Genomic DNA, 12,749 nt, shown 5'->3' on the forward strand with positions numbered 1-12,749 from the left:
ATTTTGCACAAATCCAGCTCGTGGGATGAGTTTACACAACTTTTATTTTGGAATGAAAATGTAACCAGAACAACGCACAGATTAACATCAGTAAATTGGGAGGGGAAAAATACACCCTTTTCTGATTTAGAAAAGAAAAAGAGAAAAAACCCAAAACTCACCCACCCATTCAAAATACTTTGACGGTGCAGCATTGGCCCCAAACAGCACCATCCAAAGGCAAACAGTCCCAACATTGGTCTAGTGAGAAGGAATGTAACAAAGCTGAAAAACAACCCCCATAGGAGGGCCACAAAAAATGTAGGCACTCGCATATGAGCGTCCGTCCCTGCGGAGGTGAGGGTCGTACTCAAGCACCCGTAAATATCGTTTCATACCGCGACACATATGACCGACAGATAAGTGAGCGAGCGCGTACTAAACGGGGAAGGTAGGCACGACCCTAGAACAAAGAAGAAGTGCTTGACGTAAACTAGCTTCCACTCAAGTGAAATGATCTTAAAAGTTCTCTGAACGTCCAAATTGGTGGAACGTGAGCACCTGCCCGGCCTGATCAGATTGTTCGGGGATTGTACTCGGGCAGCTTTTGCAGTCTCTCCTGCTCGGCGGGTGTGTCCGTCCTGGCGATGATCATGGAGTGAGCATAACCCATCACCACCTGGGGACGACACAAAAAGTGAGCAGAGTGCTCTTCACCACTTCTTCTGCCGCTCACGCCACCGACCTGTTGGTTGTAAATGCCGTCCAGGGTCTTGACTTCCTGCGGGATGGTGGAAGACTTGGCTTTGTTGTCTCCATAGCCCTGCCAAAATTAAAACGCCATCAACAACATGGTCTGAGCCACGAGCCGTTGCCGTTCGTCTTACCAGTTCGCCAAAAGTGGGGGAAGGGCCCCAGCTTATAGTGGCCTCATCTGCGGCGATGATTATGCTGCTCTTCCTATAACATATCAACCATATTCACACCAAAGTTTTCCTCCAAAAACCAACACGACGTCATCATCTTACCCGCATGCCAGACTGCGGATTTTCCAGCCGCACAGGTCCTGCACCGCTTTGGGGTACATTGTTGACTCTCTGGATGTGTTGGTAACCCCCCAGAAGAAGAGACTCCCTGTAAACGGCACAATTGGGAGGGAAGGGGAGTAAACAATTTGGCTCAGTTCTGGTGATCGACCGTGACGTATTTAATCAAGCAAACAGCCGCCAGCAGGAAAGCTGGTCTGCACTGGAAACGGAGAAGCTGTTATCATGAAGACCTTGTCAACATATTTCTACCAGTCAAAATGGATTTGGCATCTATCGCAGTGAAAGCCAATACAGTAATCCCTCGAATATCGCGGTTAATGTAGACCAGACAGTGGATTTTTATATTTTTATGAACTTAAAAAATAATAATTCAAATAATTAATAGCAGGACAAAAATCGCAAGAAGTGAAGTCGTGATAATCGGGGGAAGACTGTAAACAAGATCAAATGTTCTTACCCATCTCGCTGATGGCAAAAGAACACTGGTAGCCTGTTTGGATCTGACTGGCTCCCCGCCCGGGGAAGTCAAAGAGTTTGACCAGGCGAGGAACCATCTCATCCTTCTGCTCCGTGTGGCCCAGACGCCCGTAACCTCCGAAACCCCAGCTGAAGACCCGCTTCTGCGAGTCCAACACCAGCTAGGCACCAACAAGCAAACTAAGCTTAATTCAACTTGTAGCACAAATGAGAACACACCCAACAAAGAAAAGGCTTCCTTCCCATTCGGCAAAGCAAACGCATCTCCGTGTTGTTGGGCCTCACCGTGTGGTTTGAGCCGCAGCCCACGTCGCGGACCACCACGTTGGGCACGGGCATGATCTGGCCGTCTTTGGACTTCTCGATGAAGATGGCCACACGGCGAGGGATCAGTTCGCAGTCAAACTCGATGCGCTGAGCGCGTGCTATGAACTTGCCGTCGCTGTTGTGTCCTGGGTTCAAAAGATCGCCCGCTAGTTTCTGCGGCCTTTTGCTGTGCGTCAGGATTTCAACGCGGGGGCGGATTTGACATCTTACCCAGCTGTCCGTACTCGGGGCAGCCGAAGGAGTAAAGGTTCCCTTTGCAGTCCACCACCATGCTGAACTCTGCCCCGCAAGATACCTTCACCAAGGGCTGGCCATTGTAGCAAATCTGAGGCAAGAAAATACAGACATTTTGACGTTTGCTGTTGGTATTGTACGGACCTAGCTAAGATGGCCGTGCCCGAGCGAGCGAGCAGTGACGGACGGGAACTTGAGTTTTTTTCACGCTTTATGCAAGATAAGTACTATTTTTCTTGAATTTCATTCGTAGACGTCAAAATAAATTTTGTTTAGTGTTTTCTTCTGTTTGTTTTCTCTTTTGAAATAAATGGCCGCATTCGCTTGCGTCATGACGTCACGGCGCCATTGCGTCATCGTGTCGTCAACTTGCAGTTTCGTGCATGTCGCGTTTTTATGCATATATAAGCCATACCCTCAATTTAGTCATCATTTTTGCATCACAGTTCCACACTACCACCCGGTGGCCAGTGAGCATTTTTAGTATACAGTAATACCTTGACATACGAGTGCTACAATATATGAGCTATTTGAGATACAAGTAAAATTTCAACCCAATATTTACTTTGAGATTCGAGACAAATTTACAAGCATACAGCCAATGCAAGAGGCTGCTTTGAGAACATCATCTCGCCGCAACTCGTGTAAATGTCTCTACGGGCACTGGGCGGAGAGTTGCATTTATTCAATCCAACACAGCACATTTTCACACACACACACATAGGGCACACGTAAATGTCTAAAATGTAGTACAAAGCGGACGGCTTTCTGCCACCTTAAAACGGGCTCTTGCCGCTATCTGGCGGACAACCGCGGGTATCACATCTCCCATTATAACGGCCGCGGAGGGAACTATTTGAGCGGCGTATGGCCCATTTTCATATGCTTTATATAAAGACATTATAAAATAATTTCCTTATAACTTTCTCTCATTTTGTGTGTTACCTCACATTTTTCGTACAAAATTGGGACACTTTGACCAATTTTAAAGCCTTAAGTCTGTAATTGTGTGAGGAACGTGGAACGAATTAGAGAATTTACATATAAAGTACACCTCTACTTAAGAAACTTTCAGGTTACGAAAAAAGTTCAGTAACGAATTGATTTCGTAATTAAAGGTACAACTTTACCTATAGGTACAAAATGTTCAGGTTACGAATCCACGATGTGGTGATTCCACGATAGTCTATTTGCAAAGAGGCAAGGCATTACTGTATATCAACCAATATGTATTCTTTCTACTCTATTAATGTCAGGGAACATTTTTCAATTATTATTTTGTTTGGGCTATTGACTTTGTATTCACTGTCAATCATTTATATTAAAGAGGCACTTTTCAAAGAACTAGTAATGTTAACTGGTAAATTAAATGTTTCTCCAATGTGTCTATCACCCTTGACAAGTTAATTTTTTGTTTTTGTGCCCAGTAGTTGGTACTCACGGGTGCAGGACTGAGGACGGCATCAGTCTGGCTGCCTTGGCCGAGCTGACCCAGCTTGTTTTCACCAAAGGAGTACACGATGGCATCCTCTTTAAAAACAAAAGCAAAACATGAGCGGGTTCTGTATGTACACATTGATGCCGTATGAGCATACCTGTGAGCGCTAGGGTGTGATTTCGTCCGCAGGCTGCAGAGACGGTCACCTGATCCGCCAGCGCCTCAATCAACTTGGGGGCGTCCAGACGTTTGGTGTCCCCGTGGCCCAGCTGACCTTTGTCGTTGCGCCCTGCCCAAAGAGTCCCTTTGAACTCTCGGATCGGAGGGCCAAAATAAAGTGAACCCCCCTCCTCCGAGGGTGCCACTCACCCCAACTCCACAGCTTGCCCTCGGTGGTGATGAGAAGACTGTGAGCCGCACAGGGCCCGGAAATCACACTGCTAACCAGGACGTCATTCAGACAGCCATAGCGGTGCGGACCCCACAAATTCTGGCCAAGGTTGCGGAAAGCCACTAGGGAGGTGACAAAAGGACTATCATGACTACAAAAGAAAAATGGGACAGCGAGCAATTGTTGACTGATGATAAAATGTTAATACGTATAGAGCAGGTGCAGAATTCTTTAATCAAGATCTTTGTCATAACAGCTCCTTTGATACCCCGCCCCAACTGCACCCGCAAATCCCTTTGCAAAGCATGTCCGCATCGATAAGACCACAGCGAGGGGAGGGGGTCTTGTCCAGAATATGCATACATTTACACAAATGTGTCACATTCGCTCACTGGTTGAGCACGGGTCATAAATGTCCCTGTACATTCAAGACTTGTCATTTCATTCTCTCTATCTAAATATTGTCATACCTCTACTTACGAATGCCTCTAGGTGCAAAATTTCCAGGTTACAAAACTTTTTATATGCAAATGAGTGCCTCAAGATAAGAAAAATATCCAAGTTACGAAAACCCCCAAAAGAACCTGCATTCGTTATCCGTTATTGTATTTTGAAAATATTGTCGCCGATGCATTGATTCTCACTTTGGAAGCTCTCTACTCTATAGTGGGCTCTCATTGGCTGTCTCACAACAACCACTGTTTCAAGATTCTCTCTTATGTACTTTTGACCGCTGTTCGTCTTCACGGGAGTTCTGACCATGTTTTTTTGTTGAGTTTTTCCCCAAGTGTGGATAAAGCAGCTGCTTCCGTTTTTATCAAAGTGGCTCCCAAGAAAATTACCAGTGCGAATGAAAAGAAGTGGTCAGCATGCATGACCAGTTGGTCGAGGGGGCATAAAAACAAACTCTCTAGAGTTAATGGAACTAGAAGGCAGACGAGGAGGAAGCAGCGAACATTGCAACAGCAACAAAAAAAAATAACCAAAGAAATGCTGGAGATATTTCACAAACTTTGTCTTCGTAGAAAAAAACACCATCCAGAAAAGGTATTCACGAGTCATGCGATCGCCCATTTTGACAAAGTTTGTCTGTTGCATTATAGAAACATTATTAAAAGTCGTCAAAAGCAATCATATTTGGATAGGTTTTTAAAAAAAAAAAACGTTCGTCAACCAGCACGGCAGAAGGGCAATTGAAATCCAAACAGGTAAGAACCAGTAGGGACTAATAAAATGGGTGAAAAATTAAATGTCAAAGAAATCATAAAATGTTAATGTTTGTTGTTGATTAATGTTGTTTGAATTCTTGCGTTTATAAGACGTGCTTATTTTGTATGCTTTTAAGACATTAATAAATCATTTCCTTATAATTTTCTCTCATTTTTGTGTTTCCTCACATCTTTCATACAAAATTGGGACACTGACCAATTTTAAAGGGTTTAGTTGAGTTGTGTGAGGACTGTGGAATGGATTAGAGCATTTATATATAAAGTACACCTCTACTTACGAAATTTTCAAGTTACGAAAAAAATTCTGGAACCAAATAATTTTGTACCTCAAAGAAAAAAAAATATTCAGTGTTGAGAATGGCTTCCGCTTATCAATTTAAGCATGGATTTTCACATTTTTATGAACTTGAAAAAATAATAGCGGAAAAAAATTGATAAGTAGTGAATTCGCGATAAGTGAAGTTAGTTACTGTAATTATGATGTCAAAAAAAGGCTGCTATATCCTGACAGATTTATGCAGTATTTTGTGCTTCTTTCTACCTTGTTGTTTGGGAACCTCTTTTCTTCCAATCAAATCCCAGTTAGTTGCTCCAAATATGACCAGTTGACCTTTCATCTTTGGACATTCAAGTTTCTGTGTGAAGGAAAAGCAAACTGGTGATAAACAAGCTCCCATTTGGAAAAAATAAATAAATCATAATTAGCAAACATAGGACATTTACAGACTTACAATTTTCTCTTTTTCGTCATCTGCCACAGTGACGGGTTGCAAAGCGGACTTTGTGGAGGGCTTGCCCGGCTTCTTGTTGTTCTCCTGTTCGTAGTCAAACTCGTCATCGCTGCTGAAGTCTCTCTCTTTCCTTTTGCCGCTCGCTTTCTTCTTTTTCGTGGATCCGTTTCCAGAGACGTCTGTCACCTTCTTGCGCGGCATTTTCAGTCCAAAATAAAACACTGCGGGTAAACAGCATTTCGGCATTAGAAACAGCACAAGAAGTTTATGTACTTTCCTTTTTCATTTGATATTATTCATAGCATTGGAGTGTTTCTCATATTCACATTTGGAGGTCTTTAATTGAATCTACTGTACTTAGAGGCAGTGAGCCAAGAATGCAAACTTGTTACACATCTCAGTTACTGATATACTTTTTCCATTTGTGATGTGTCCTAGATTTTTGTCATACACAGGAATTATGACATATGTTATGAATGAACTATTTGTAATGCTATAATTATGTACAGTCACATGGCACAAAGAAGGCAATCAAAAACTACTGTAGTTTTGTGGGGGGGTTGCCTACAATTAATCATTATGACATTTTAAGATTTTGAATGACACAATGTTTAGTCATTCATCCATATGGTTTTAACTTTTTTGTAGAATTAGGTCTGACAGCTCTTTTTAATTCCTCTTTGGTATGACCCACAATATAGAAAACTACCATAGCAAGTTTTTGAACTAGATGCTCTCTTTTATAAAAAAAAAATCATTTTAACACTGCCAAGCAACAAATGTTTCTAATCATTTTTATATTAATTATATAATAAGTATATAGACAACCCTAAAATGTATATCCTAGTTAGAATAATCTAGTTTTAAAAAAGTGAAACTTTTATTTCGTCAAAACAAATTAACACAGGACTATTGGAGAAAAAAAGTGTGAATAGAAGTTTATTCCCAGTCAAAAAAGAGAAAAAAGTGATACTTTTGTTGTCAAAGGGCTAGTTATACCTTATTTTGTCAATTATCAAAGGTGTAAGAAATGCACCATTTACTTCATTTACATACTTCACATATTACTACATGAATCACATTTACATTAGAAGTTGTCTATTTCTCAAAACTATGGCGGTAAAATGGTAGAATGGAAACAACTGAAGGCAATTTTGGAATGAGCAAGCCAATTTTTGTCTCTTCAAATTGTTCCTTATGCTTCCACCACTTCAACCCCCTGCCCTCTAGCAGGCACTACAGGCCCATAACAGCCAAGACAAACAGACTCAAGGACAGGTTCTTTCCATGAGCCGTCACCATACACAACTTGAGTTCTGCACCCAGGACCTAATCAAGACTTATTGCTCACCACTTTAGTAACTTTGTACCAATTATCCATGTGACTTCATATCTATTTTGACTACTACTTATACTACTTATTTATTATGTTGACTCCCTATTTATCTATTACTTATTTATTGATTATTTATTCATCATTACTATATATTGATTATCTATCTGTTTGTTTGTTGTTGAGTCCATGGACTAAGCGAGTGGAGCACTCTCAAAAACTTATCGCTCATCTCCGAAAGCATGGAACTCATCCTGGACTTCAGACGGAACAAGTCCGCTCCGCTCGGCTGACCTCACTTGGACTACTTATTTAATTATTTATATGTATTGATTATTTATTTGTCTTTGTTGTTATTTGTGCACATCGTGGTGAAAGCTGTAAATGTCATTATACTTGTAGAATGACAATAATAGCATTCAATTCAATTTTAACATCTATATATTGTGCACTCTATAATGAAGACAACAGCACTCTATTAAAAAAACAGAACAAACATGACAACGTTTTGACAAAAATCTCAAGTCGAGGATGTCATTGTCCAGAAAACTAGATTTACCCAACACTCAAAGGTGTTCTGGGCGGCCCGGCGGATGAGTGGTTAGCGTGTCAGCCTCACAGTGGAGGACCTGGGTTCAAATCCAGGCCGGTCCACCTGTCTGGAGTTTGCATGTTCTCCCCAACCTGCGTGGGTTTTCTCCGGGTACTCCGGTTTCCTCCCATATTCCAAAGACATGCATGGTAGGCTGATTGAACACTCTAAATTGCCCCTAGCCATAAGTGAGTATGAATGGTTGTTTTTCTCCTTGTGCCCTGCGATTGGCTGGCCACCAATTCAGGGTGTCCCCTGCCTCTGGCTCAAAGTCAGCTGGGATAGGCTCCAGCACCCCTTGCGACTCTAGCGAGGATAACGCGGTTCGGAAAATGAGATGAGAGACTCAAAGGTGTTCTTCAAAGGTGGCTTCAAACTTTGTGTGCCATGGACAAAACGTTCTTACATGATTAAAGCCTACTACCGTTAAGAGTAGAAGATGCAGAGAAGTGTTGAGGAGAGTTTGCACTTGAACTGACTTTAGTGTTTAGTAGTGGCTTTCCTGAAAACGCCATTAAAGCTGCTTTTCGGATAAGTCCAACTACGCCGAGACGGACAAACGGACGGCAAACGCAACAAAGCCCGTGGCGTGTGTCCGCCTAGCCGCCTAGCTCCACCAAGCTAAGCGCCGACGCTCTTTGTTCGCTTGGAGATTGGCTAACGCGCTAACTAAGGCATCAATTCCTCAACTTTTACCCCGAACCTCGAACATAAAGGTCACTAAAGAAGTTGGGTCTTCCTACCAACTCCACAACTTCTCCTTTATCCTCTTGCGGGACTACACGCCGACATTCAGGGTTAATTAGCCCAACCTTGATCTCCGCGTTAAGCTAACACATACTTAATAACGACGTGCACGTCAAAGAATACCACGACAGGCAAGGGGGACGCGGGGGGAAAAAAACAAACTTTACAAACATTTTCAAGACGATTTCCTTTGCCCAGGTGGAGGGAATGGATGCGTCGAGGTGCTCGAAAAGGGCTTCCGCGTAATTTTAAAGAGTGGATAATAAATGATGTACCAGCGATTTCCTGATTCAGCAGCTCTCTGTCCGTGTCCGCTTTGATTGATGTGAACAAAAGAAGCCGGAGTCTACTTCCGCGTCACGTGGTCACTTGCTTTCGTTCGTCGTCACATCAAGATAGTATATGTAGTATATACAGTAGTTTTGCTCTCCTGCTTTTTTTCTTTCTTTTATTCTTTCTTACTTTCTTTTATGCTATCTGTTTAGCCATATTTCCATCCACCCATTTATCCAAAATGACTCAATTGGTGTTTAGATGAACTATAGATGGACCATTCATTCATCTTTAGTAGTAGTAGTACCACTTATCTTGACATGGGTGCTGGAGGTTTTCCAGCCAACGATGGGCAGGAGACAGAGGTACACCCTGAACTGGTTGCCAGGCTCATCTCTTATCTCTCTCATCTCATTTTCTGAACCGCTTTATCCTCACTAGGGTCGTGGGGGGTGCTGGAGCAAATCCCAGCTGTCTCGATCGCAGGGCACAAGGAGACGGACAACCATGCACACTCACACCCATACCTAGGGGCAATTTAGAGTGCCCAATCAGCCTACCATACATGTCTTTGGAATGTGGGAGGAAACCGGAGTAGCCGGAGAAAACCCACACAGGCCCAGGGAGAACATGCAAACTCCACACAAATCTATTTACTTTTTGATAAAAACAAGTCTTTTTTAAAATAATGTATTGATTTATATTTTTCATTTACTTTTAATATTTAAACTAAAAAGGAAAACGAATTATAAAACTAACAGAAGAAGAAAAAACAAAGAAGCAACCACCATCACAAGTCAAATGGATTGGACATATATCAATCAGTCAATGGCAGTAAATGAGTAGACTTATTTGCTTTCCATAATTACTTGGAAAAGATGACCATGAATTTTCAATGTTATTTATTTTTGAACTTTTATTCCAGGGATGTGTTTGCGGTTTTCAAAACAAACAGTAGCTAAAACTAGGGCTGGACGATCAGGCCCAAAAGAATTTCACCATTTTTTAGAGCTAGGCTTTACTAATGTTTTTTTTCTTCTTTTGAGCTTGTAGTTTTGAAGGATCTGTAATGAGAACAAAACAAACCTGATGAGTCAAACATTTTATCTGCATATGAAGTTTTATTAAATAAGGCAAATTGTTCTTAATTTCAGTTTTTAGATGTATATTTGTATTAAGTTTGTGGGTGTTTGAAAAACGATGTATTTTGTATTTTTTTAAATGCACAGTATCTGTAATTTTATTTCTGTGTCTAGTGTTACACTTTACCAAGACTGGATTGCAAAAAAACTGCTATAAAACCATCAACAATGGAGCTGAAGAATTGCTGGCTATCTACCAAACTAGTCAATTTGCATCAGGAACATATTTGGATAGTTAAATGTATCACAGCCGATCATTGAGCTCAACAGATGCTTCTGAAATAGGATCTTAAAATCTTCTCACCTCACCTTAAACAGCCATTCACTAAATACCATTCAGATAATGTTATTTCTCATTTGCAATTCAGGAATCTATAAAACAGTAATGAAATAAAGCAAAGGTAAATCAGGGGCCTTTATTTTCATTTATTCATGTGAAAGAAATTTACAAAACCTTCATAATAGGCCAATAAATCATTCCTCCTCAACTCAAACCAAAAGTCCCGACACTTCAATTACTTTTCAGAAAAACTGTTGCAAATCTGATGCTTGCTTCAGGGGAAGTCATGATTTCACAACAGAGGAACAAATGGTGAAGCTACTGAAATGTCAAAACTGGCAGTTTATAGTTTTCCATCTCCAGAAAACAGGGGAAGGCAGCTCCAAAGTAAGTAGTGTGAAATATATCACAATCTCAAATATGTCAGTGCAATTACTTATCTCTCTCGCAAAATATTCAAAAAAAAAAACGTAAGGAAAACCAGTCCCAGGCTTGTTATGCTTCACATCTATTTCCATAATCTTAAATTTACATTTGTCCCTATTCACAAACACCGTGGAAGACCTCCAGGAAATGTACATCTGTTGCTATAAACAGTTAAAGTAACAAAGACATACATAGCTGAAAACGAGTTGAAATTAAAACTTTTATGTGCTCTGTCTAATATTAGAGCAAGTGTCTGAAAAATCTGGTGATTGTATAAACATGCCCTTTTTCTTTCTCCTAGGTTGGTTAAACAATATCCTAATTCACCCGTATTTGATCATGATTCGAGCAATAAGAAGTCCTCATTGTTGCTGGCAGGTAGCATGAGTTGTTGTTCGTAATACAGACTCTTAGCATAGTTGATCTCTTGGGAAATTTTGAGAGCCAGAGTTTCACTCTTCACGTGGACCTGGAGATTAAGTAGAAAGATGTTTAGAATACCATTTTCAAAACTTAATTGGAAATCCCGGGCCATGGCAGACAATGGCTTCATAAAAAATAAATACGCAATCTAAGATCCTATCACCATCGCCCGACTGGGATCCTATTTTTTAAAATCCAAAATGTTCTTATTGTGCCCGATTTTTGACCATGTGATCAGCCCTAGTCTTGATTTACTGATGAAATGTTCTATCCTGAACTATTATTTTCATTGGCATTGATTTGGCCATCGCATAAAGCGACCCTGGGCTACCTCAATGTCATCAGAAAGCAACTAATGAAAAAGAAGGAAATGTCAGCCAATAAGTTATTTTTCACAAAAAACTGCAGGGTTGCAAATTCGTACTAATGTTAGCTTTTTCTCAGGAATAGACACATTGAAGTGTATACATGACCTTTGCCTTCTGTCCAAGGGTAATACCGTATTGGCCTGAATATACGATGGTGTTTTTTGCATAGAAGTAAAACTGAAAAAGTGGGGGTCATCTTACATTCGGGGTCTAGACGTTATACCCATTTGGCATGCGAGATAGTGAAAGTTGAACTTAACTCCCCATTTAGTTATTGCAATTTTGTTGTTTTATCACAGTAGATTGGTTAATTTACATTTCAAAAACCAGAAGCCATTCATTTACAAATGTGATTGCACTTTAGTTTACATATTTAAATGTTCAGATATTAAAATGTGATAGACAATTTTTGCTTTTTGATTCGAATGAGGCAAAATAACATGCCCTTTCTCTCGAATATATTGTTATAACCACTTGTTTCAGATGTACAGACGCTCCCCTACTTACGAACATTCGAGTTACGAACAACGGTACATACGAACATGTCTGCAAATTGCGTTTATGTCGAAAAATGCTCGTAAGTTCAATTTTGTATTGCGCGCCTTTTTCCGAGTAGTGCTTCTTTCCGCCGCTAATACCGACGCCTGGCGCTGTGAGAGCTCAGCTCACCCAGCATCTACCTTCCTCTGCTCAGTTCGTTGCAATGCGGAAGTGCATGAACGTATCTCCAGTGCGCAAAGAACCTTTTTCATTTGTATCATTAAATATCTGGTGCATCCATTATTGAATATGGTTGGTGAAAAGCGAAAGGCTTCTAGTGAGGGCGGTGCAAGGAAGAGGCAAGCAATTTCATTTGAAATGAGTGGCAATAATAACGAAGCTTGATGCGCGTCAGAAAGTGGTGAGCGTTGCACGGCAATACAACTTGAATCGTTCGACCGTCAGTACCATTTATAAACATAAAGATCGAGCAGCAGGACCCAAATATTGAACGTTGCAAAAAGTTTGCAAATCAATTGAATGATGCCATACAGTGCTACCGCATCATTTATGATGAAAAAAAGAAAACTGCAATCGTCATTAGATAGCTTCTTTCGGCCAGTTTCTAGTAAATCTCTCTCTCTCTCTAATGTATGTATACAGTACGTACTGTATGTATTCTCTCCATGTTATTAAATGTTTTTTTCAGTACAAACCAGTGCGTGTTACTTATACAAGCCTTACACATACAAATGCACTTATATAAACCTTCAATATACTTATATAGGCCTTAAACATAAATTATAATACAAAATATAGCACTGAGCAAC

The 12,749-nt window shown here is 40.7% G+C and overlaps 2 protein-coding genes across 4 annotated transcripts in view; both read right to left on the reverse strand.

The window, feature by feature from the left end:
* Window positions 1-26: 26 nt before the first annotated feature.
* rcc2 (regulator of chromosome condensation 2) lies at window positions 27-8,911 on the reverse strand. 2 transcript variants are annotated; one of them, XM_077618180.1, is made up of 13 exons: window positions 8,803-8,911; window positions 5,856-6,076; window positions 5,666-5,759; window positions 3,874-4,017; window positions 3,662-3,793; window positions 3,508-3,596; window positions 2,043-2,157; window positions 1,791-1,957; window positions 1,486-1,666; window positions 1,008-1,113; window positions 867-939; window positions 725-802; window positions 27-658 (listed from the first exon to the last, which is right to left on the reverse strand). In XM_077618180.1, exons 2-13 carry the CDS (start codon window positions 6,054-6,056, stop codon window positions 554-556), a joined length of 1,485 nt encoding a protein of 494 aa, XP_077474306.1. In that variant the 5' UTR covers window positions 6,057-6,076; window positions 8,803-8,911; the 3' UTR covers window positions 27-553. The 2 variants fall into 2 exon arrangements, with proteins under 2 accessions (XP_077474306.1, XP_077474225.1); XM_077618099.1 differs by having other exon boundaries at window positions 8,699-8,863.
* Window positions 8,912-10,343: 1,432 nt separating this feature from the next.
* vps13d (vacuolar protein sorting 13 homolog D) overlaps window positions 10,344-12,749 on the reverse strand; it is a 44,198-nt gene continuing 41,792 nt past the window's right edge. For both annotated transcript variants that reach the window (XM_077618672.1, XM_077618598.1), the window contains exon 70: window positions 10,344-11,117. In XM_077618672.1, the coding sequence (XP_077474798.1) occupies window positions 10,986-11,117 (132 nt within the window). In that variant the 3' untranslated portion in view covers window positions 10,344-10,985. The remainder of the gene's footprint in view (window positions 11,118-12,749) is intronic.

Source organism: Stigmatopora argus, chromosome 1, assembly GCF_051989625.1.
Source record: "Stigmatopora argus isolate UIUO_Sarg chromosome 1, RoL_Sarg_1.0, whole genome shotgun sequence".
NCBI classification, from domain to species: Eukaryota; Metazoa; Chordata; class Actinopteri; order Syngnathiformes; family Syngnathidae; genus Stigmatopora; species Stigmatopora argus.